Raw genomic sequence first — 25,078 nt, 5'->3', positions numbered from 1 at the left:
AAAAGAGTCTGACTCATATCGTTCATGACATTAAGTTAAGGGTGGGTGATTCACATGTTGAGTCCATTTCTTGTTTTGTTATGAAGGGCTTGCCTGCTCCGATGGTTCTGGGTTTACCGTGGTTGATAAAGCATAACCCTACTATTGACTGGCAAACAAGACAAATCAGTAGCTGGAGTGAATTTTGTTCGGACAACTGTCTTGGTGTTTCTATCTCAGGGGTGTCAACTATGGTCCTACTTTAGTTTCTCTCTGATTTTGCGGACGTATTCTCGGAGGGTGGAGCCCAGGAGCTGCCTCCACATCGAGAATATGATTGTCCGGTCAATCTCATCCCTGGAGCTAAAGTGCCAAAATCTCGACTACACAACCTTTCCCAACCTGAAGGAGAAACTATTGCAGAGAGTTTGTAAAAAAAGGAAAGACGGATCACTTAGACCGTGTTTGGATTTCCGGGAATTGAATCTCATTACGGTCCATGATCCATATCCCCTTACTTTTGATTTCTGATCTATTTGATCAAATTGTCGGAGCCAAGGTGCTGTCCAAGCTGGATTTAAGAGGAGCTTATAATCTGATCAGAATCAAGGAAGGAGATGAGTAGAAAACGGCCTTCAATACACCCGAAGGTCATTTTGAGAATCTTGTCATGCCCTTTGGTTTAACTAATGCGCCAGCGGTCTTTCAGCGATTTGTGAATGATATTTTTCATCATTTAGTGGGAAGGTTCATTGTGGTTTACCTTGATGATATACTAATTTACTCGATTTGGAGACCCATGAGGATCACGTGAGACAGGTGTTGTCGATCCTTCGGGAGAATAAATTGTATGCAAAATTGGAAAAATGTGTATTTGCTGTCCAGGAGCTACCGTTTTTAGGATACCTACTTTCTGACTCTGGTTTTTGTATGGACCCCGAAAAGGTCTGGGCAGTACTGGAATGGGACCGGCCTGAGAATCAGAAAGCTCTGATGCAGTTTTTGGGTTTTACTAATTACTACAGAAAATTCATTTTGAATTATTCCAGCATTGTAAAACCTTTGACAGATATGACTAAAAAAGGCGCCGACTTTTCTGTCTGGTCGGACGAGGCATTACAGGCCTTTTCTGCTATTAAATGTTTTGCGTCTGCTCCCATTCTGATGCAACCTGATGTGTCTCAACCGTTTATCGTGGAGGTTGATGCATCAAAAGTGGGGGTCGGAGCAGTTGTGTTGCAGAGTCCATCCCCTAGCAAATGGCGTCCATGTGCTTTTTTCTCCAGAAAGCTCTCGGCCGCTGAAAGAAATTATAATGTGGGAGATAGAGAGTTGATGGACATTAAATTGGCCTTTGAGGAATGGCGTCATTGGTTGGAGGGGGCTACTCATCCTATTACGGTATATACTGACCACAAGAATTTGGCTTACTTGCAGTCTGCTAAGCGCCTGAATCCTAGACAGGCTAGATGGTCACTGTTTTTTACTAGGTTAAATTTTGTGGTCACCTTTCCCCCTGGAGTTAAAAACATCAAGGCAGATGCGTTGTCTCTGAATCACTCCTGGGGGGAGTGATTCAGAGGATCCCGCTCCGATTTTGGCTGATGGGGTGGTGGTTTCCACTCTGTACCCCGAGCCGTTAGGGGCCCAGGAGGATTCTTGTCCTCCAGACAAGTTGTTTGTTCCTGCTGAACTGCGATACAAGGTGTTCAAGGAACATCATGATACGGTCCTTGCGGGACATCCTGGAAGCAAATCCACCATAGATCTTATTTCCCAGAGATTCTGGTGGCCAGGGTTGCGCAAGAGTGTGGAGGGTTATGTAACAGCTTGTAAGACCTGTGCACCCGCGAAGGTGGCTTACACTTGGCCTTCAGGATCCCTCCTTCCTTTATCCATCCTGTCTCATCCTTGGACGCATTTGTCCATGGACTTTATTACCGATTTAACGTGTTCCTCTGGGAAAACTGTCATTTTGGTGGTAGTGGACCGCTTCAGTAAGATGGCCACTTTGTACCGTTGCCTAGCTTGCCCAATGCCAAGACTCTCGCTCAGGTTTTTGTCGATAACATTGTGAAACTACATGGAATTCCCTCTGATGTGGTGTCTGATAGGGGGACACAATTTGTTTCCAGGTTTTGGAGGGCGTTCTGCTCTCGCCTGGGAATTCAACTGTCTTTTTCCTAGCTTTTCATCTCCGCTCGAATGGTCAGATGGAGCGTACTAACCAAAACCTGGAGACCTATTTAAGGTGTGTTGTTGTTGAGAACCAGGATGACTGGTCCTCGTTCCTGTCTCTAGCCAAATTTGCCTTGAATAACCGTAGACACTGATAAGTCGCCATTTTTTGGCGCATATGGTTTTCACCCACAGTTTGGTACTTTTTCTGGGACTGGATCTTCTGGAATGTCAGAAGAGGAGAGACTCTCGTCCGCCTTGTCATTTATCTAGCGGAAGGATCCAAGTTAATTTGGAAAAGATGAGTGAAAGATATAAACAGATGGCTGACAGTAGACGTATGACTGGTCCGGACCTGTGTGTGGGTGATTCGGTGTGGTTGTCTACTAGAAACATTAAACTGAAGGTACCATCTTGGAAATTGGGTCCAAGATTTATTGGTCCTTACAAAATCTCTGCAATTGTCAACCAGGTGGCGTTTCGTCTGGATCTTCCGCAGACCTGGAAGATCCATAATGTGTTTCACAGGTCTTTATTAACAAAATATGTGGAACCTGTGGAACCATCTCCATTGCCACCTCCTCCTTTCCTGGTGGATGGCAATTTGGAGTTTGAAATCTCTAAGATTCTCGACTCACGTGTTCTTCGGGGTTCCCTCCAGTACCTGGTGCAATGGAAGGGATAAGGTCCAGAGGAAAGAATATGGGTTCCGGCTGCTGATGTCAGTGCTAGCCACCTGGTGAGGGCTTTTCACAGGGCACATCCGGATAAGGTTAGTCCGGGGTGTCCGGAGGTCACCCGTAGAAGGGGGGTACTGTCACGCCTTGCCCTGTGAATGTGTGGAGATCTGTCAGACTGGCTGCACATGTCTGACTTCTTGGTTTCTTTTGATTTGGATTTGAGCTGGATCCACCTTCCATCAGGTGTACTGGGTTTCATTGTTAGTGAGGCTATTTATCCCTCCTTCCCCCAGTGGTGCGGGTTATAGTTATTTTTTCTAGGAGCTCTTGATTGGTGGTGGATCGTCTGCTACAGCTCTGCTCAATGATAAGTCCTCTCCTTCCTTTCCCTTTGTGTGTGTTATCTAGGCCTCTAGGGAGACGCTTGCTTCTTCTTAGTTGGAAGAAGCAGGTTGCCTCTTCCCTTTTCCCTGCTGCATATCCACCCTAAGGGTATGCACATGGGCATAGCAGTCTAGGGAAAGCTTTTAGGGATCGCTAGGAGGTGACCCATTTCTCCCTAGCTTTTGGGCCTAGTCATTTGTTCTGTTGTTTTCCCTGTGTTTGGTTGTTTCTCCACTTACCCACCTGTCGTGACACCCGCCTGCTCCTCAGGTCAGGAGTCAAACTGACTTGGTGGGAGGGGGCCTGGGGGGGGCAGGGCCGCAGGGGGCTAAGTATTTTTCAGATGATGAACAGGCCGGCGCCGCACTGTATGTGAAGGGGCCTAGGCCTGGCCGGAAAAACTTTATTAGATAATTATCTCCTTGGTGCCATGCGGATGGGCACCGGGCGGGCCCCTTATCAGCTCGGGCCCGGCAGCTGCTTCCCCGGGAGTTACGCCACTGTTCCGGATATTATAACCCATTATTGAGTTAATAAGGTTATACAGGTCCTTCTAAAAAAATTAGCATATTGTGATAAAGTTCATTATTTTCTGTAATGTACTGATAAACATTAGACTTTCATATATTTTAGATTTATTACACACCAACTGAAGTAGTTCAAGCCTTTTATTGTTTTAATATTGATGATTTTGGCATACAGCTCATGAAAACCCAAATTTCCTATCTAAAAAAATTAGCATATTTCATCCGACCAATAAAAGAAAAGTGTTTTTAATACAAAAAAAGTCAACCTTCAAATAATTATGTTCAATTATGCACTCAATACTTGGTCGGGAATCCTTTTGCAGAAATCACTGCTTCAATGCTGCGTGGCATGGAGGCAATCAGCCTGTGGCACTGCTGAGGTGTTATGGAGGCCCAGGATGCTTCGATAGCGGCCTTAAGCTCATCCAGAGTGTTGGGTCTTGCGTCTCTCAACTTTCTCTTCCCAATATCCCACAGATTCTCTATGGGGTTCAGGTCAGGAGAGTTGACAGGCCAATTGAGCCCAGTAATACCATGGTCAGTAAACCATTTACCAGTGGTTTTGGCACTGTGAGCAGGTGCCAGGTCGTGCTGAAAAATGACATCTTCATCTCCATAAAGCTTTTCAGCAGATGGAAGCATGAAGTGCTCCAAAATCTCCTGATAGCTAGCTGCATTGACCCTGCCCTTGATAAAACACAGTGGACCAACACCAGCAGCTGACATGGCACCCCAGACCATCACTGACTGTGGGTACTTGACACTGGACTTCAGGCATTTTGGCATTTCCCTCTCCCCAGTCTTCCTCCAGACTCTGGCACCTTGATTTCCGAATGACATGCAACAGTCCAGTGCTGCTTCTCTGTAGCCCAGGTCAGGCGCTTCTGCCGCTGTTTCTGGGGAATGCGGCACCTGTAGCCCATTTCCTGCACACGCCTGTACACGGGGGCTCTGGATGTTTCTACTCCAGACTCAGTCCACTGCTTCCGCAGGTCCCCCAAGGTCTGGAATCGGTCCTTCTCCACAATCTTCCTCAGGGTCCGGTCACCTCTTCTCGTTGTGCAGCGTTTTCTGCCACACTTTTTCCTTCCCACAGACTTCCCACTGAGGAGCCTTGATACAGCACTCTGGGAACAGCCTATTCGCTCAGACATGTCTTTCTGTGTCTTACCCTCTTGCTTGAGGGTGTCAATGATGGCCTTCTGGACAGCAGTCAGGTCGGCAGTCTTACCCATGATTGCGGTTTTGAGTAATGAACCAGGCTGGGAGTTTTTAAAAGCCTAAGGAATCTTTTGCAGGTGTTTAGAGTTAATTAGTTGATTCAGATGATTAGGTTAATAGCTCGTTTAGAGAACCTTTTCATGATATGCTAATTTTTTTAGATAGGAATTTTGGGTTTTCATGAGCTGTATGCCAAAATCATCAATATTAAAACAATAAAAGGCTTGAACTACTTCAGTTGTGTGTAATGAATCTAAAATATATGAAAGTCTAATGTTTATCAGTACATTACAGAAAATAATGAACTTTATCACAATATGCGAATTTTTTTAGAAGGACCTGTATACTCTGATCCAAAGTCTCTTCACCCGAGAGCAGGCCCACCATATATGCATTACATCACTTACAGATTGACAACCCCTGAAACTGTTGAGGGAGTAGCCCGGTAGTGCGTAGGCCATTCTGGATGGAACTAAATACCAGCGGAGTAATACTTTAAACTACGTCTCTAACAGTAATGTGTTTTGGGCACTTTTCTGTGTGGAATCCCAAGTTTGTTTCCACTGGTCATAAGTTAAGGTAGAGCCCAGGTCTGTTTACCACTTTGAAATGTAGGACAATTGGATTCTGTAGGAGGCATGGGTCAGTTTTATGACATAGGAAACAATGTAAAAATGAAACCAATAAACCTGTACTTCGGTAACGCAGGGAGTAAAAAACAAAAACGCAAAAACGTTTGTTTCAATCGGAAGAGGAAGACAAGCTGCTTTCAGACTCCTCTGGCACTGGCTTATCTTCTGTTGGAGAAGAGGATTCGTTGAAGTCCACTATGCCTGATCCAACATCTGCCATCAGGGTAGAGTTGGGTGGTCTTCATGGACAGTAGATCATTCCTGAACAAGAGCAAAAGGATCTGGCAGTTAATATCCAGGAAAGTAAAGGGTAGGAAGATTGTCATAAACATAAAACTGATGGTCCTTCCTGCTGAGATCTGATGACTCGCCGAATCGTGCTTTCAGGGCTACCAATAAATAGATTGTTATTGCTAGTTGTCAGCCTAAAAACCTTTTCTGGTTGACCAGAATGTCGATGTTGAAAATTATTTCCTGTCACCTTTACATTACAGGTGAGCAAATTCTGTGACTCACAGCTCTGCTCCCCCCGGCAGAAGAGAGATGTCTCGGTGAACAAAAAGCGGAAACACACTGGTGAGATGATAGGGGGATGTTTGCCTTTGGCCTATGCTTCTTCTTGTCACCCCATTGTTCACAGATGTACTTTTTTTTTTTTCATTTCATTCTTCCCCTTGACACACAGAAAAGATTGTGCAATGACTGCATAAAATAAAATTGTCAGCTAAGATCAAGTAACGAGTATTGTTATGGAGATAATAAATCCGCTTGCAATGCTTCCACTTAGATGTTTCCGTGTTATGGTGCCAGTTAATACAAAGATCTCATGGAGAGCACTACTAAGCACTCGACGACTCGCTCAACAGAGGTTTCAAATATCAGCCTACAGATAAAGCAGTGTTTACCGAGTCCTCATGGCACTGGAATGGGCTTGTGTTTAACTTTATTAATATAAGTTATAATGGTCTCGCTAAGTACCGTAAATAAGTCATACATAAGCCATCATAGTGATGATCTCCCAGATGGAAGGATGGAAAAAAAAGATTAGACATTATAAAAAACAATCAAATCTGCTCAACCCTTCTTTCCTTGATGGCCGATTGTTGGGTTGCCCCTATACAGATTAAATTATGGCTAATCCAGCCACACACTGTTACCTAATGGGTAAGGCTAGTTATGGTGGGCCACTGTTTCCACCCATCTCTGTTCTACACTCAGCTCATGCCTATGGAGAGGATAGAGACAAAGGATATCATAGAGGGGTATCCACTGCTCAATTGCCCTTATTATAAAGTGTGGACTATAAAAATAGGTGGTGGAGGTCATGTATCATCTGCGTCAACCACTCATGGAACACCATTTGTCTTGTCATGAAATAAGGGTGGGTTATCTGATTACCCTGGTGATAGCAGCTGGTCCTGGAAGCAGATGTCCCCTAAGGCCTCTTTCACACTTGCGTTGTCCGGATCCGGCGTGTACTCCACTTGCCGGAATTACATGCCGGATCCGGAAAAACGCAAGTGTACTGAAAGCATTTGAAGACGGATCCGTCTTCAAAATGCTTTCAGTGTTACTATGGCAGCCAGGACGCTATTAAAGTCCTGGTTGCCATAGTAGGAGCGGGGAGCGGGGGAGCAGTATACTTACAGTCCGTGCGGCTCCCGGGGCGCTCCAGAATGACGTCAGAGCGCCCCATGCGCATGGATCATGTGATCCATGCGATCACGTCATCCATGCGCCTGGGGCGCCCTGACGTCACTCTGGAGCGCCCCGGGAGCCGCACGGACGGTAAGTATGCTGCTCCCCCGCTCCCCACTACACTTTACCATGGCTGCCAGGACTTTAGCGTCCCGGCAGCCATGGTAACCATTGAGAAAAAGCTAAACGTTGCATCCGGCAATGCGCCGAAACGACGTTTAGCTTAAGGCCGGATCCGGATCAATGCCTTTCAATGGGCATTCATTCCGGATCCGGCCTTGCGGCAAGTGTTCCGGATTTTTGGCCGGAGCAAAAAGCGCAGCATGCTGCGCTATTTGCTGCGGCCAAAAAACGTTCCGTTCCGGAACGGAAGACATCCTGATGCATCCTGAAGGACGGACTGTCCATTCAGAATGCATTAGGATAATCCTGATCAGTATTCTTCCGGCATAGAGCCCCGACGACGGAACTCTATGCCGGAAGACAATAACGCAGATGTGAAAGAGCCCTAAGTTGCAATTAGCTAGGGACCAGTGCAGAGGAGAAGGATTGTCTATTCAGATTAGCCAAATTAATCTGGCAAATGGAAAACTGGGATAGATATTGGCCAACTCTGTAGGTCTATGCAAATGTCACGTTCGGGTGTGGGAGGGAAACATCACACCCTGTATGTGAAAGATAGCATAAAATCTAATTTGATACAAGTTAGCGAGAACAATTTAGAGTCAGTTTGGGTTACCTTGCAGCTTGATAATCATAAGGTAACTCGTGTAGGTGTGATATATAGACCACCTGGCCAAGTCAAAGAATTAGATGATCTACTAGTTAAAAATGACATTGAAGGGGGAAGTTATCATTATGGGAGACTTCAATCTTCCTGATGTAAATTGGAAAACCAAAATAGCTAGTTCTGCCAGGAGTACAGATATTCTAAATTCCCTACTGGGATTATCTCTACAGCAAGTAGTGAAGGAGCCAACCCGGAAGGAGGCCATTTTAGATTTAGCATTCACAAATGGGAATTTGGTATCTGATATTACTGTAGGGGAAAGCTTGGGATCTAGTGATCACCAGTCAGTGTGGTTTACTATAAGTACAGTGACTGAGTCACACCACACAAAAACAAAAGTTTTAGATTTTAGAAAAACTGACTTTTTTAAAATTAGATTAGTGGTATACGAGTCCCTATCAGACTGGAACAGTTTCATTGGAGTCCAAGAGAAATGGGACTACTTAAAAGAGGCACTATGAAGGCAACAGAAAATTGCATTAGGCTTGTCAGTAAAAGCAAAAAAAGGAAGAGACCACTGTGGTACTCAGCAGAAGTGGCCAAAATCATTAAAAACAAAAAGAAAGCAAAAAAAAACTAAAACGAGGATGACAGGCAAATTTATAAGATTAGGCAGAGAGAGGCCAAACAAGTTATAAGAGCTTCTAAAGCACAGGCAGAAGAGAAATTAGCTCAGTCAGGGAAAAAAGGCGTCAATACATTCTTCAGATACATAAATTAAAAAAGGAAACTAAAACAAGGAATTACCCAATTAAAAACAAAAGAAGGAAGGTATATGGAAGAAGATAAAGAACCAGCTGACTGCCTCAATGAATACTTCTGTTCAGTTTTTACAAAGGAAAATGAAGGAAAGGACCTCAGTTAGGAAAGAAGACTAATGAATCTTTTGATGCATGTGTCTTTACAGAGAAAGAGGTTCTAAGTCAGCTGTCTAAAATGAATACAAATAAGTCACAGGGGCCTGATGGGATGCACCCAAAGCTATTAAAAGAGCTCAGCGGTGAACTAGCAAAACCATTAACAGATTTATTTAACCAATCACTGGCAACAGGAGTCGTCCCAGAAGATTGGAAATTAGCAAATGTTGTGCCCATTCACAAGAAATATAGTAGGGAGGAATCGGGCAACTATAGGCCAGTAAGCCTGACATCAATAGTGGGGAAATTAATGGAAACCATACTCAAGGAGAGGATTGTGGAACATCTAAAATCCCATGGATTGAAAGATGAAAAACAGCATGGGTTTACTTCAGGGAGATCATGTCAAACTAATCTTATAGATTTTTTTGATTGGGTGACTAAAATAATAGATGGCGGAGGTGCAGTAGACATCGCTTATCTAGACTTTAGTAAGGCTTTTGATACTGTCCCACATAGAGGGCTTATCAATAAAGTGCAGTCTTTGGGCTTGGACTCCCATATTGTTGAATGGATTAGGCAGTGGCTGAGGAGCAGACAACAGAGGGTTGTAGTCAATGGAGTATATTCAGACCATGGTCTTGTTACCAGTGGGGTACCTCAGGGATCTGTTCTCGGACCCATATTGTTTAATATCTTTATCAGCAAAATTGCAGACGGCCTCGATGGTAAGGTGTGTCTTTTTGCTGATGACACAAAGATTTGTAACAGGGTTGATGTTCCTAGAGGGATACACCAAATGGAAAAGGACTTAGGAAAACTAGAGGAATGGTCAAAAATCTGGCAACTAAAATTTAATGTTGATAAGTGCAAGATAATGCACCTGGGACGTAAAAACCCAAGAGCAGAATATAAAATCAGTGATACAGTCCTAACCTCAGTATCTGAGGAAAGGGATTTAGGGGTCATTATTTCAGAAGACATAAAGGTAGGCAGACCATGTCATAGAGCAGCAGGAAATGCTAGCAGAATGCTTGGGTGTATAGGGAGAGGCATTACCAGTAGAAAGAGGGAGGTGCTCATGCCGCTCTACAGAGCACTAGTGAGACCTCATTTGGAGTATTGTGCGCAGTACTGGAGACCATATCTCCAGAAGGATATTGATACTTTGGAGAGAGTTCAGAGAAGAGCTACTAAACTGGTACATGGATTGCAGGATAAAACTTACCAGGAAAGATTAAAGGACCTTAACATGTATAGCTTGGAAGAAAGACGAGACAGAGGGGATATGATAGAAACTGCTAAATACATAAAGGGAATCAACAAGGTAAAAGAGGAGAGAATATTTAAAAGAAGAAAAACTGCTACAAGAGGACATAGTTTTAAATTAGAGGGGCAAAGGTTTAATAGTAATATCAGGAAGTATTACTTTACTGAGAGAGTAGTGGATGCATGGAATAGCCTTCCTGCAGAAGTGGTAGCTGCAAATACAGTGAAGGAGTTTAAGCATGCATGGGATAGGCATAAGGCCATCCTTCATATAAGATAGGGCCAGGGGCTATCCATAGTACTCAGTATATTGGGCAGACTAGATGGGTCAAATGGTTCTTATCTGCCGACACATTCTATGTTTCTACACCGAACATAGGAGGGAAAGGAGTGAGGGAATAAAGCTTGGAAACTAGGGAAATGAGATGGACACCTACTAATAAAACCCTAATCAAAGTCCTGACTAACTAACAGTATGAACAGACCTCAGAGGTAGGTGAGTGAATACCTAATGTCCTAACTTACCCTATAGGACCCTGGTACTAATGTCAGGAGTCCAAAAGGAAGGACGAACAGGAGTCTCCCTCGGGCCTTAATACAAATGACAGGGAAATGCAACACACAAAATAACCCAAACAAAATACAAAAGGGAAAGAAAACACTTAACTTCTTTTTTAACAAAGAAAAACCCTGCTGCCACTGGAGATTTGGAAGGTATTATGTGTCCTTTAGCCAAACTCTCGGTAATATACTCTCTTATGGCCATTCTTTCGGGTCCAGAAAGGTTAAACAACCTAGATTTGGGCAACTTAGCTCCGGGAATAAGATTGATAGCACAATCATATTCCCGATGCGGAGGTAAATCCTGGCATCCACTCTCACAAAATCTGATATAAAAGAGGGTAATGTCTTAGTAGTTAAAACAGAAAAAGATGTATTCAGACAATTGTCAACGCAATAATCACCCCAATCCAGAATCTGTCTAGCTTGCAAATAGATGGTTGGATTGTGCTTGCTTAAAGGGACACTGACAGGCCCAATAAGCATAATTATCTATATATATGCATGCACAGGTCTTCTATTGTGTATTAAAAACATATAAGTCTAACTCCTGTCCACCTTATGAACACTGCAAACTGATGTTTTATAACCTGATGTAATCGGTCTTCTTTCTGCCCAAGGGGCGGTGTTTCAGCTTCACTTCTGCCTAGCCAGCCGTGCCCCAACTGCCGTTTTGAAGCGCCGCCCAGCTCATCAATATTCACTTCGCTGGGCGGCTTCTGCTGTCCCCGACGTTCTGAGATCCCGCGCATGCCCATAGCTTTCTAGAGTCACCCACTCTTAATTGGATGTCATGCACCATCTGAGATAAACACTTCTGAGTTAGAGGTGCAGAATCAATAGCAAAAATGGAGATGTTTTTCTCTAATGCACTTGGAGACAACCCGTGCATAAGGACGAACTGAGCATCAATCAAGTTCCCCCCTGCCCCCATGTCGATAAACACCTCAATCTTGGACTCTAGCGCCACCTCGGTAGTCAGGAGAAATCGGGTACTACCAGTCAAAGACAAATGCACCTTCTCTGACTCCCCTCTCACCCCTCCAAGAGTCAGATGGCAATTAGAGGTCCCCTTTTTTTCTTTTTGACTCTGAATGCATGGACATACATCGATAAAATGTCCCTTTTGTCCGCACAAAATACAAGATCCAGGAGTAGCTCCCCCTAATTGCATGGGTTTGTCCCAGACATAAACCCAGGAGTATCCTGACCCAAAGTGTCAAAGAAAGACGATACGTTATGCGATATTACGTCCAGAGAGTAGGGGCCCCTAGATCTCTCTCTCAGGCATCTATCAATGCGTACTGCAAGAGACATAGCGGCTTCCAGAGACTCAGGACTCTCATGAAAGGCCAAAACGTCCTTCTGATAATCCCTGACAGAACTGACTACGGAGAGCCGGATAGTTCCACTCCATACCCGTAGCCCACCTCCTAAACTCAGAGAAATAGATCTCAGCAGAACGCTCTCCCTGAGGAAGGCCACGTAGCTTGGTCTCGGCCAGGGAGGTCCAATCCGGGTCATCATAGATGAGACCCAGAGAAAAATTCATCCACCGACCGGAGAGGTTGTGGTTCGGTAGGCAGAGAAAAAGCCCATGACTGAGCGTCCCCTTTAAGCAATGAAACAACCACACCGACTCTCTGAATCTCATCCCCAGATGAGTGTGGACGTGGCCTAAAATACAATTTGCACGCCTCCCTAAACAAAATGAAATTATCACTTCCCCCAGAGAAGACAGGAGGGCAACTTTAGGTTCGTGACAGGCCTTGTAACCACCACTAGGACCAGCAGCCTGTGGTCTCTGGATCTGTGAAACAGTCGTGCGGAGGTCAACCACCTCCAAAGACAGCCCCTGCAGCTGTCCGACCAGTGCAGAAATAGGATCCATGGCAGTACTGAAACAAGAAAAAAAATGACGGTTTTGGCGGTTTATAACAGGCCTTAATACAAATGGAAATGCAACACACAAAATAACCCAAACAAAATACAAAAGGGAAAGAAAACACTTAACTTCAAGTGGCTATGGCAGCACCAGGAACTCAGCCGAGATCCACACACCAGCTATCCACGACTCAAACTGAAGCTATAAACCGCATATCATAGTGGGAGAAACAGCAATAGAGAAGGTTAAATGACCATAATGGCCACACCTGGGGAAAGATGGTGTGGCAAGCACCAGAAACAACACAGACGTCATTTAATCCAAATAGAAAACAGGTCAGATCAAACCACGTGTTGCCAGTCTCACCGATCTCCTGCCACCTGTCGCAGGAATGTCCGTGACAGCCAAGTTGAGAGACCCTTGAAGAACTTTGTTATGGAGAGAGTGATGGAACAACCCTCCATAGCTGATAATTCTTAAGGTGGCTACACACATTAATGTTGGCAGAACCCTTTTAATTTTATGTGACCAGCTGACCTTCTAATGTGTATGGGGGCTTCCTGACAGCTGATGTAGGAGGGAAGAAGCATTGGGCTGTTGGATTCCAACATGTTTGATCCTTTTGTTCTTAGGAATATACAGTGCCTTGCAAAAGTATTCACCCCTGTGACTTTTTTCATATTTTGGTGCCTCACAGCCTTGAATTAACATGGAATGTTTGAGGATTTGCATCATTTAACATGCCCACAACTTTGAAGATTTTTTTTATTTTTAATGTCAAGCAAACAACAAATACGACAAAATAACTGAAAAAGTCAATGTGCATAACTATTCACCCCCCTAAATCAATACTTTGTAGAGCCACCTTTTGCACCAATAACAGCTCCAAGTCCCTTTGGATAAGTCTCTGTGAGCTTCCCACATCTTACCGCTGGGAGTTTTGCCCATTCCTCCTTGCAGAACTTCTCCAGCTCCTTCAGGTTGGATGGTTGCTCTTGTGAACAGCAATCTTTAAGTCTGACCACAGATTTTCTATTGGATTGAGATCTGGGCTGTGACTCGGCCATTCCAACACATTTACATGTCTCCCCTTAAACCACTCAAGTCTTGCTTTAGCCGTGTGTTTGGGGTCATTGTCCTGCTGGAAGGTGAACCTCCGTCCTAGCCTCAGATCACACACAGAGTGGTGCAAGTTTTGCTCGAGAATATTCCTGTATTTAGCACCATCCATCTTTCCCTCAACTCTGACCAGTTTCCCAGTCCCATCCCCCAAGCATGATGCTGCCACCACCATGTCTCACTGTGGGGATGGTGTTCTTTGGGTGATGTGTTGGGTTTGTGCCAGACATAGCATTTTCTTTGATGGCCAAAAATTCAATTTTAGTCTCCTCAGACCAGAGCACCTTCCTCCATACATTTTGGGGAGTCTTCCACGTGCCTTTTCGTAAACTCACAATGTGCTTTTTTGTTTTTAGCTGAAGTAATGGCTTTCTTCTGGCCACTCTGCCAAAAAGCCCAACTCTATGGAGCGAACAGCTTATTGTCATCCTATGTACAGATACTCCAGTCTCTGCTGTGGAACTCTGCAGCTCCTTCAGGGTTACCTCAGGTCTCTGTGCTGCCTCTCTGATTAATGGCCTACTTGCCCGGTTCGTGAGTTTTGGTGGGTGGCCGTCTCTTGGCAGGTTTGCTGTTGTGCCATGTACTTTGGTTATAATAGATTCGATGGTGCTCCCGAGGATCATCAAAGATTTTTTTTTTTATAACCTAACCCTGACTTGTACTTCTCAACAACATTGTCCCTTACTTGTTTGTAGAGTTCATTGGTCTTCATGGCAGTGTTTGGTTAGTGATGCCTCTTGCTTAGGTGTTGCAGCCTTTGTGGCCTTTCAAAAAAGGTGTGTATATGTAATGACAGGTCATGTGACACTTAGATTGCACACAGGTGGACATATTTTCACTAATTATGTGACTTCTCAAGGTAATTGGTTGCACCATAGCTTTTTATGGGCTTCCTAAGAAAGGGGATGAATACATACGCACATGCCAATTTTCTGTTTTCAATTTCTAAGCAATAGTTTTATTTATATATTTTTCTGATTTCACTTGACCAACTTAGACTATTGTGTTCTGATCCATCAGATCAAATTCAGATTAACAAAAGATGGAACTTAAAGGGACACTGACAGGCAAATTCAGCATATTGTGTTATATATCTGACATTACAGGTCTTATACAGTCTATTAAAAGCATGTAAGTATCCCCCCTGTCCACCTTCTAAATACCGAAATATAAAGTTTTATAACTTGCCTGTCTCCTCACCAATCTGCCCAAGGGGCGGCGTTTCATCTGAAAATGCGCCCAGCCAGCTGCTCCCAACTGCCGTTCTGTAGCCCCGCCCAGCTCATCAATATTCACTTCGCTGGGCGGGGCTACAACTCTCCGCACTATCATCAACCCCTTTGGAGATGTGAGTGAGCAGCGCTCTGAAGCGCTGTTTTGAACAGTGCCTGGGGCATGCGCATGAGGCAGAGGCTGCAGCTGCCTCTGGGAACGCAGGCAGGGTGTGTACAGCAGGCGCGATCCAACCACGGCGGGGCGCAGGCGCAGAGGATTAGACGGACGCTGCCAAGAGGATTCTATCAACCATACGCAGGATCGTGACTGGGGAGAGTTGTAGCCCCGCCCAGCTAAGTGAATATTGATGAGCTGGGCGGGGCTACAGAACGGCAGTTGGGAGCAGCTGGCTGGGCGCATTTTCAGATGAAACGCCGCCCCTTGGGCAGATTGGTGAGGAGACAGGCAAGTTATAAAACTTTATATTTCGGTATTTAGAAGGTGGACAGGGGGGATACTTACATGCTTTTAATAGACTGTATAAGACCTGTAATGTCAGATATATAACACAATATGCTGAATTTGCCTGTCAGTGTCCCTTTAAGCCTGTAATGTAACAAAAGACGAAAAAAGTCAAGGGGGTGAATACTTTTGCAAGGCACTGCAAGATGCCACAAGTAGAGTCAGGCATGGTTTTACTCCCCATTGAGAACACATGCACACTCTATTGAGCTGCACATGCATGTGTACAGGTGGGTCAAGAGGACTCATTACAGGTGGGTCAAGAGGACTCATTACCTATGGCAGATGCCTGGAGAAAGAAGGGTCAGGCTTGTTGGATTTCAACATGAGTAATCCTTTTGTTCTCAGGGGAGATGAGCCTCTGCCAGTGCAGTTTGGCAGTGGCTTTACTCTCCACTTAGAGCACATCCACACTTGGCCAAGCTGCCTGTGAATATGTATAAAGGATATGAGAGGTTCAAGAGAAGTAGATGTCGGCTAAACAAGCTTATGACCGGCTTTAGTCCATCTTATTAACTTATCTTTATCTGACAGTCCCATGAGTTAGATAGTCCACCTGATCGCTGTAGAGGAGAGGTAAGGGCCAGGGCATGCAGTCACATAACAGTGCAGGTCTAACCTCAAATCAATTGTCCTAACACACCGATGATAAAGAAGAACTGGGGCAATAATCTTTGGCATTGACAACTCATACTGTGCTGTTTCTTTCAGGAAATCGTTCTCTGCTTCACCTGGTACCAGAGTCGATATATTCCAATGGTGAGAATTTCCTATAAAACATAAAATATTTGCCCCTTTCTAAAGACAGATTTTATTTTGCAGGTTATTTAATCAGTCTACAGAGAAGTCTCTTCATAATGTTCCCTCATCATTTGGTCAAGGCCTCTTATTGGTATCGTGTGGCTCTACGATTTACATCTTGTGGCCTTTCTTCATCTTTTGACCTTATATCTTCCATGCATGCTTGTCTTCTCCAATACATCCAAAATAGGGCTTATTTTTTCTAGTTCACGTTTCATGTCAGAGGTTGACATTGATCTGGCCAAAGATTTTCTTGCCGTCCACAGTAAAAGATGTCCACTTAACACAGAGGTTTAAAACCAGTGATTCTTCAACTGTTGCGGGACTACGACTTACATTGTGCAGCCATTGTTTGAGGGAACCCCTTTCTTAAAAGTTAGATGTTCATTAATGAAGGTCTTCTCTTGTCTTAGTCTTCCAGGACCGGACAGAAATTTCTTGGAAGGTGTCCCTACAGGAGGGGAAATCTCTGCAGGCTGAAGGCAAAACTGTTCATGTGAAGCATTCAGGGATATACTCAATATACAGCCAGGTATTGTACTACCTATTCTCATGTCTTGGAATGATCCATTGTCATCTTTCCACCTCAAAGCCAAAGTTCTGTATCTCCTGCTTCTGTCCTAGGTGTTTTACACAGATACGACGTACACTATGGGTCATATAATATTTCGGAAGACAGATGAAAAAAGAGATATTCTTCTCCGATGTGTTCAGAGCATGCCGGGGGATAAAACTCTGGCATTTAACACTTGCTACACGTCAGGTAAGAATCTTATCATCTTCAAATCATGTCCTAAAACTGGAGGATTAAGGAAATACCCGGAATACTCCTAATAATAATAATCTTTATTTATATAGCGCCAACATAATCCGCAGCACTTTACAATCAGAGGGTACATGTACAAACTAAATCCTACATTATATAGCAACAAACAAGTCAACAATTAAGACAAGAGGAGTGAGAGCCCTGCTCGCAAGAGCTTACAATCTATGAGGAGATAGGGATGACACAGAAGGTAAAAAGTACTTTGTACAATGGTCTGGCCAATAGGGAAGTAAATATAAGGCTGTATGAGCCGCCACCAGCCGATATCTGTAGGGCTTATCAGAGCATGGGGTATGGTGGATACTGATGGATGATGGATCAGGTGCAGAAGAATGAGGCTGAAGGTGCTGAAGGGAGAAAGGTTAGATTAGGGGATGTAATAGGCCACCCTAAAAAGATCTGTTTTTAGGGAGCACCTAAAACTGTGGATGTTGGGAATTATCCTAATTGCTTGGGGTAGGGCCTTCCAGAGAACTGAAACAATTAGGGAAAAGTCTTGAAGACGGGAGTAAGAGGTTTGGATTATGGTGGATGTCAGTCGTAAATCATTGGCTGAACGGAGAGCACGAGTAGGATGGAAGTCAGAGATGAGGGAGGAGATGTGGGAGTGCAGCACTGTGGAGAACTTTGTGGGTGAGAATGAGCAGTTTAAACTGTATCCTATACTGTACGGGTAACTAGTGTAATGACTGGCACAGGGTGGAGGCATCGCAGCAGTGACTGGCAGAAGGATCAGAGTAGTGACTGGCCCAGGACGGAGGCATCGCAGTAGTGACTGGCAGAAGGATCAGAGCAGTGAGTGGCACAGGACGGAGGCATCGCAGTACTGACTGGCAGAAGGATCAGAGTAGTGACTGGCACAGGCTGGAGGCATCGCAGTAGTGACTGGCACAGCACGGAGGCATCGCAGTAGTGACTGGCAGAAGGATCAGAGTAGTGACTGGCACAGCACGGAGGCATCGCAGTAGTGACTGGCATAAGGATCAGAGTAGTGACTGACACAGGACGGAGGCATCGCAGTAGTGACTGGCAGAAGGATCAGAGTAGTGACTGGCAGAAGGATCAGAGTAGTGACTGGCACAGCACGGAGGCATCGCAGTAGTGACTGGCATAAGGATCAGAGTAGTGACTGGCACAGGACGGAGGCATCGCAGTAGTGACTGGCAGAAGGATCAGAGTAGTGACTGGCAGAAGGATCAGAGTAGTGACTGGCACAGCATGGAGGCATCGCAGTAGTGACTGGCATAAGGATCAGAGTAGTGACTGGCACAGGACCAAGGCATCGCAGTAGTGACTGGCAGAAGGATCAGAGTAGTGACTGGCAGAAGGATCAGAGTAGTGACTGGCACAGCACGGAGGCATCGCAGTAGTGACTGGCATAAGGATCAGAGTAGTGACTGGCACAGGACGGAGGCATCGCAGTAGTGACTGGCAGAAGGATCAGAGTAGTGACTGGCACAGGACGGAGGCATCACAGTAGTGACTGGCAGAAGGATCAGAGTAGTGACTGGCACAGGGTTGAGGCATCGCAGTAGTGACTGGCAGAAGGATCAGAGTAGTGACTGGCACAGGACGGAGGCATCACAGTAGTGACTGGCAGAAGGATCATAGTAGTGACTGGCACAGGGTTGAGGCATCGCAGTAGTGACTGGCAGAAGGATCAGAGTAGTGACTGGCACAGCACGGAGGCATCACAGTAGTGACTGGCAGAAGGATCAGAGTAGTGACTGGCACAGGATGAAGGCATCGCAGTAGTGACTGGCAGAAGGATCAGAGTAGTGACTGGCACAGGACGGAGGCATCGCAGTAGTGACTGGCAGAAGGATCTGTCCTGGCACACAATGAAAGTCAATGGGGACGGATCCGTTTTCTCTGACACAATCTGACACAATAGAAAACAGATCCGTCCTCCATTGACTTTCAATGGCGTTCATGACGGATCTGTTATGGCTATATAAGACATAATACAACCAGATCCGTTCATGACGGATGCATGCGGTTGTATTATTGTAACGAAATAGTTTTTGCAGATCCATGACGGCTCCGCAAAAAACGCTAGTGTGAAAGTAGCCTAACATGTATGGGGAGCTCCCGACTCTTCCCAGACAGATGATGTCGGGGTAATAAAGGATCAGGTGCTTTGAATTTGAAATCTTTTTGTTGAAGTTACAGTTGCAAGAAAATGTATGTGTCACAACCAGACAGCTAAGAAGCTCTGACAGAGGCCTTTCAGAACCTCCTCCTTGACTTTCTTTGTTGTGGTATTCAGTTCCTCATCTCGTTAGCCTCTCTCAGCTGTCATGTGTTGGACTAATTGCTTCCCTTTAAATTCCTCCCCAGAATGCTTTTCTGGGCGGCTTATACTTCTTCCTGGAGTGTGTGTGCATGCTGATCTTGTTCTCCTGTCTGCTACAAAAGCTAAGTGTTGAACATTTATCTGTTATTTTCTGTTTGCTGGATCCCAGGTGACCCTGACTCCCTCTGTATCTTGTGTAGGGAGCCGGTGGTCGTGTCCCCTCACTATTGTAGGGTGTTCAGGGGTTATATAGTCAAGGTACGTGGATATGCAAACTTCCACCATTCGGATCTTTGCATAGGCTGAGCAGCCAGGGAAAGTGCCAGGTCTTCTGCAGGGGTCTCCCCTTGGTTCCTTAGCTTTGGATCCACTCAGTCATTTATGCATGTTGCTTTGCCTTGTTTCCTGTACACCGTCCGTGACAGTATGTGAACGCTTTGGAATAATATGGATTTCTGCACAAATTGATCATAAAATGTCATCTGATCTTCATCTAAGTCACAACAATAGACAATCACAGTCTGCTTAAACTAATAACACACAAAGAGTTAAATGTTACCATGTTTTTATTGAACACATCATGTAAACATTCACAATGCAGGTGGAAAAAGTATGTGAACCCCTGGACTAATGACATCTCCAAGAGCTAATTGGAGTGAGGTGTCAGCCAAATGGAGTCCAATCAATGAGATGAGATTGGAGGTGTTGGTTACAGCTGCCCTATAAAAAACACACACCAGTTCTGGGTTTGCTTTTCACAAGGAGCATTGCCTGATGTGAATGATGCCTCGCATAAAAGAGCTCTCAGAAGACCTACGATTAAGAATTGTGAACTTGCATAAAGCTGGAAAGGGTTATGAAAGTATCTCCAAAAGCCTTGCTGTTCATCAGTCCACGGTAAGACAAATTGTTTATAAATGGAGAAAGTTCAGCACTGCTGCTACTCTCCCTAGGAGTGGCCGACCTGTAAAGATGACTGCAAGAGCACAGCGCAGACTGATCAATGAGGTGAAGAAGAATCCTAGAGTGTCAGCTAAAGACTTACACAAGTCTCTGGCATATGCTAACATCCCTGTTAGTGAATCTACGATACGTAAAACACTAAACAAGAATGGATTTCATGGGAGGATACCACAGAGGAAGCCACTGTTGTCCAAAAAAAAACATTGCTGCACGTTTACAGTTTGCACAAGAGCACCTGGATGTTCCACAGCAGTACTGGCAAAATATTCTGTGGACAGATGAAACCAAAGTTGAGTTGTTTGGAAGAAACACACAACACTATGTGTGGAGAAAAAGAGGCACAGCACACCAACCTCAAAACCTCATCCCAACTGTGAAGTATGGTGGTGGGGGCATCATGGTTTGGGGCTGCTTTGCTGCGTCAGGGCCTGGATGGATTGCTATCATCGAAGGAAAAATGAATTCCCAAGTTTATCAAGACATTTTTCAGGAGAACTTAAGGCCATCTGTCAACCAGCTGAACCTCAACAGAAGATGGGTGTTGCAACAGGACAACGACCCAAAGCATAGAAGTAAATCAACAACAGAATGGCTTAAACAGAAGAAAATACGCCTTCTGGAGTGGCCCAGTCAGAGTCCTGACCTCAACCCGATTGAGATGCTGTGGGATGACCTCAAGAAAGCGATTCACACCAGACATCCCAAGAATATTGCTGAACTGAAACAGTTCTGTAAAGAGGAATGGTCAAGAATTACTCCTGACCGTTGTGCACGTCTGATCTGCACCTACAGGAAACGTTTGGTTGACGTTATTGCTGCCAAAGGAGGTTCAACCAGTTATTAAATCCAAGGGTTCACATACTTTTTCCACCTGCACTGTGAATGTTTACATGGTGTGTTCAATAAAAACATGGTAACATTTAACTCTTTGTGTGTTATTAGGTTAAGCAGACTGTGATTGTCTATTGCTGTGACTTAGATGAAGATCAATTTGTGCAGAAATCCATATCATTCCAAAGGGTTCACATACTTTTTCTTGCAACTGTATATGGGAATCTTTACATCCATAAAATAGCAACAAAAAAAAGAACCCCCTCTATTCTGTGAAAGCTACGTAGACAGCTAGGGATGTCTTATGAGAGGCAGAGGTGTAGATATTACTAGTGCATCTCAATACATTAGAATCTCATTGGAAAGTGAATTCATTTCAGTAATTCCATTCACAAAGTTAAGTTCCTGTATTTTATAGCTTCATTACACACACAGTGATCTATTTCAAGCGATTATTTCTTTTACTGTCGATGGTTATGGTTCACAGCTAATAAAAACTCAAAAGTCAGGATCACAGAAAATTTGAATATTGTGAAAAAGTTCAATCTTGTAGACTCATGGTGTCACAATCTCATCAGCTATACAACACAAAACACCTGCAGAGGTTTCCCAAGCCTTTATCTGGTCCCCTCAGTAGGCTACACAATCATGGGGAAGACTGCTGACTTAACAGGTTGTCATTGAAACCCTCAACAGGGATGGAAAGCCACAAAAGGTCATTGGTAAAGACCGTGTGCTGTATCCCAGCATATTAATGGAAGTGAGTGAAAGGAAAAAATGTGGTAGAAAAAGGTGCATTCAAGAATTTGGGGGAGATTGACAAGGAGTGGACTGTGTCACGGGTAGTACGGGGAAGGAAAGACAACCAAAGGGAACAACAACAAAACAACTACAGACTCGGCCCCAAGTCTAGGGAATAAAAAGGTCACCTCCTAGCAAACCCTGACTCTCTCCCTAAGCTGCTAACCACATGTTCAAGTCTCAAAGGTAGAAATACACATGCACGGGAACCTAAGACTGCTGACACACTGCACCAAACCCTCAGCTTAGGGAACAGGGAAAGAGGCAACCGGCTCCTTCCAACCTGAAGGAACCAGTGTCTCTCTGAGGCCTAGTCAGGACAGACACAACAAGAAAAGGGAAAGGACTTAGCTTGAGAAGCAACTGGAACAGGAGAATCACCACACAAGCAGAGCACTCCTCAGAAGAACTATCAGCCACAGAGAAACAAGTGAGAGGTGGAACATATAAAGAGCCAGCTGACTGATAATGAGCAACACCTGCGAAGGGGTGGAAACCTGTCAGCAACAATGAAAACAAGAGAGATCTGTCAGAACGACTCCTGAGTCTTCCGTCTATCTGGAGATCTAAGATCTCTCCCAGAGCCGGCGGTGACAAACTGCTGCTGGAGTCAGTGCTTCCAGGGCCACCACACACAGACGTATCCAGGAGATGGGCTACAACTGTGGCATTTCTTGTGTCAAGCCAATCATGACTCAGAGACATCAGAAGTGTCTTAGGCCGGTTTCATTCCTGCGGCGTGAATTGTGGCAGACTGTTACAGCAGAGAACAGCCTGCCCCGATTCTCCGGATCCGGACAAACAGAGTTCCTGCCGGTCCCATTAAGTATAATGGTGTCCGGTGGACATTTGGCCACATTTCAGCAAAAATGGGGAGAATCAGCTGGACACAAACGGCTGCACGCTGTGGTTTGTGTCCAGCCGATTCCTGGCACTGTCTGACGAATTAGGCGGTCAGATCTACGTACCGCAGGTCTGAAACTAGCCTTACCTGGACTAAAGAGAAAAAGGGACTGGACTGTTGCTCAGTGGTGCAAGTCCTGTTTTCAGATGAAAGTAAATTCTGCATTTCATTTGGAAATCAACGTCCCAGAGTCTGGAGGAAGACTGGAGAGTCACCACACATGCCAAGCTGCTTGAGGTCCATGTGAAGTTTCCACAGTCCGTGAGGGTTTGGGGAGCCATGTTATCTGCTGTTGTTGGTCCACTGTCTGATATCAAGTCCAAAGCCAGTGCAGCTGTCTAGCGGGAAGTTTTAGAGCGCTCCCCTCTGCTGACAAGCTTTATGGAGATGCTGGTGTTATTTTCCAGCAGGACTTGGCACCGGCCCACACTGCCAAAAGTACCAGTACCTGGAGTAATAACCCCGGTATCACTGTGCTTGATTGCCCGACCTAAACCCCATAGAGAATCTATGAGAGACACCAGACCCAGCAATGTAGACGAGCTGAAGGCCTCTATGAAAGCTACCTGGGCTTCCATAACACCTCAGCAGTGCCACGGGATGATCGCCTCCATGCCACGCCGCACTGGTGCAGTAATTCATACAGAAGGAGCCCCGACCAAGTACTGAGGGTACATACTGGACTATTCAGTACAACAACATTTCTGTATTAAAAATCATATTTAAATTGGTCTAATATAATATTCTAATGTTCTGAGATCCTGACTGATGGGTTTTCATTATCTGTAAGCCGTAATCATCAACATTACAGGAAATAAAGGCTTGAGATAGATCACTGTGTGTAATAAATCTGTGTAACACAGGAGCTTCACTTTTTGAACTGAATTACTGAAATAAATGATCTTTTCGATGATATTCTAATTTATTGAGAGATACCTGCATATCTGAGATTTGTATTTTGCTCTCTCTTAGGTGCTTTCCGTCTACGAAAGGGACAAACTATCGTGCTGGAAATACCTCGGAGGAATGCCAGCCTGGATATCAACAGTCAAGCCACGTTTCTTGGAATTGTCAAATTGTAACCCTCCCTGCCGACTGCCACAGGACTGCCAACCTCCTGACCAATGGAAAGTATTTATAGCAGCAAACATCCGGATATGGACCGCTAATTACAGGGTAGAAACAGCGGATAATCAGCCTGCCCCTCCCCCAAGGGTGACACAAACAGAAGAGAACGATGAGCATGCCCCTCCTGCTGCAGGGTAATACATATAGAAGGAGCTATGAGTCTGCCCCTCCTTCTGCAGGGTGATATATATAGAAGGAGCTATGAGTCTGCCCCTCCTCCTGCAGGGTGATACATATAGAAGGAGCTATGAGTCTGCCCCTCCTCCTGCAGGGTGATACATATAGAAGGAGCTATGAGTCTGCCCCTCCTGCTGCAGGGTAATACATATAGAAGGAGCTATGAGTCTGCCCCTCCTTCTGCAGGGTGATATATATAGAAGGAGCTATGAGTCTGCCCCTCCTGCTGCAGGGTAATACATATAGAAGGAGCTATGAGTCTGCCCCTCCTCCTGCAGGGTGATACATATAGAAGGAGCTATGAGTCTGCTCCTCCTCCTGCAGGGTGATACATATAGAAGGAGCTATGAGTCTGCTCCTCCTCCTGCAGGGTGACACATATAGAAGGAGCTATGAGTCTGCCCCTCCTGCTGCAGGGTAATACATATAGAAGGAGCTATGAGTCTGTCCCTCCTCCTGCAGGGTGATATATATAGAAGGAGCTATGAGTCTGCCCCTCCTCCTGCAGGGTGATACATATAGAAGGAGCTATGAGTCTGCCCCTCCTTCTGCAGGGTGATACATATAGAAGGAGCTATGAGTCTGCTCCTCCCCCTGCAGGGTGATACATATAGAAGGAGCTATGAGTCTGTCCCTCCTCCTGCAGGGTGATATATATAGAAGGAGCTATGAGTCTGCTCCTCCTCCTGCAGGGTGATACATATAGAAGGAGCTATGAGTCTGCCCCTCCTTCTGCAGGGTGATACATATAGAAGGAGCTATGAGTCTGCTCCTCCTCCTGCAGGGTGATACATATAGAAGGAGCTATGAGTCTGCTCCTCCTCCTGCAGG

The 25,078-nt window shown here is 45.0% G+C and overlaps 1 protein-coding gene across 1 annotated transcript in view; it reads left to right on the top strand.

The window, feature by feature from the left end:
* The window catches only part of TNFSF13 (TNF superfamily member 13), a 52,790-nt gene extending 28,459 nt beyond the window's left edge, over positions 1-24,331 (top strand). The window contains exons 2-6 of the mRNA XM_044278915.1: positions 6,096-6,177; positions 16,232-16,279; positions 16,735-16,853; positions 16,946-17,084; positions 23,915-24,331. Of these exons, the coding sequence (XP_044134850.1) occupies positions 6,096-6,177; positions 16,232-16,279; positions 16,735-16,853; positions 16,946-17,084; positions 23,915-24,024 (498 nt within the window). The 3' untranslated portion in view covers positions 24,025-24,331. The remainder of the gene's footprint in view (positions 1-6,095; positions 6,178-16,231; positions 16,280-16,734; positions 16,854-16,945; positions 17,085-23,914) is intronic.
* The last annotated feature ends 747 nt before the right edge of the window (positions 24,332-25,078 follow it).

This window comes from Bufo gargarizans, chromosome 2 (genome assembly GCF_014858855.1).
Source record: "Bufo gargarizans isolate SCDJY-AF-19 chromosome 2, ASM1485885v1, whole genome shotgun sequence".
Taxonomy (NCBI): domain Eukaryota; kingdom Metazoa; phylum Chordata; class Amphibia; order Anura; family Bufonidae; genus Bufo; species Bufo gargarizans.
The sequence above is the reverse complement of the archived record's forward strand: the minus strand, read 5'-3'. Positions and strand labels throughout refer to the sequence as shown.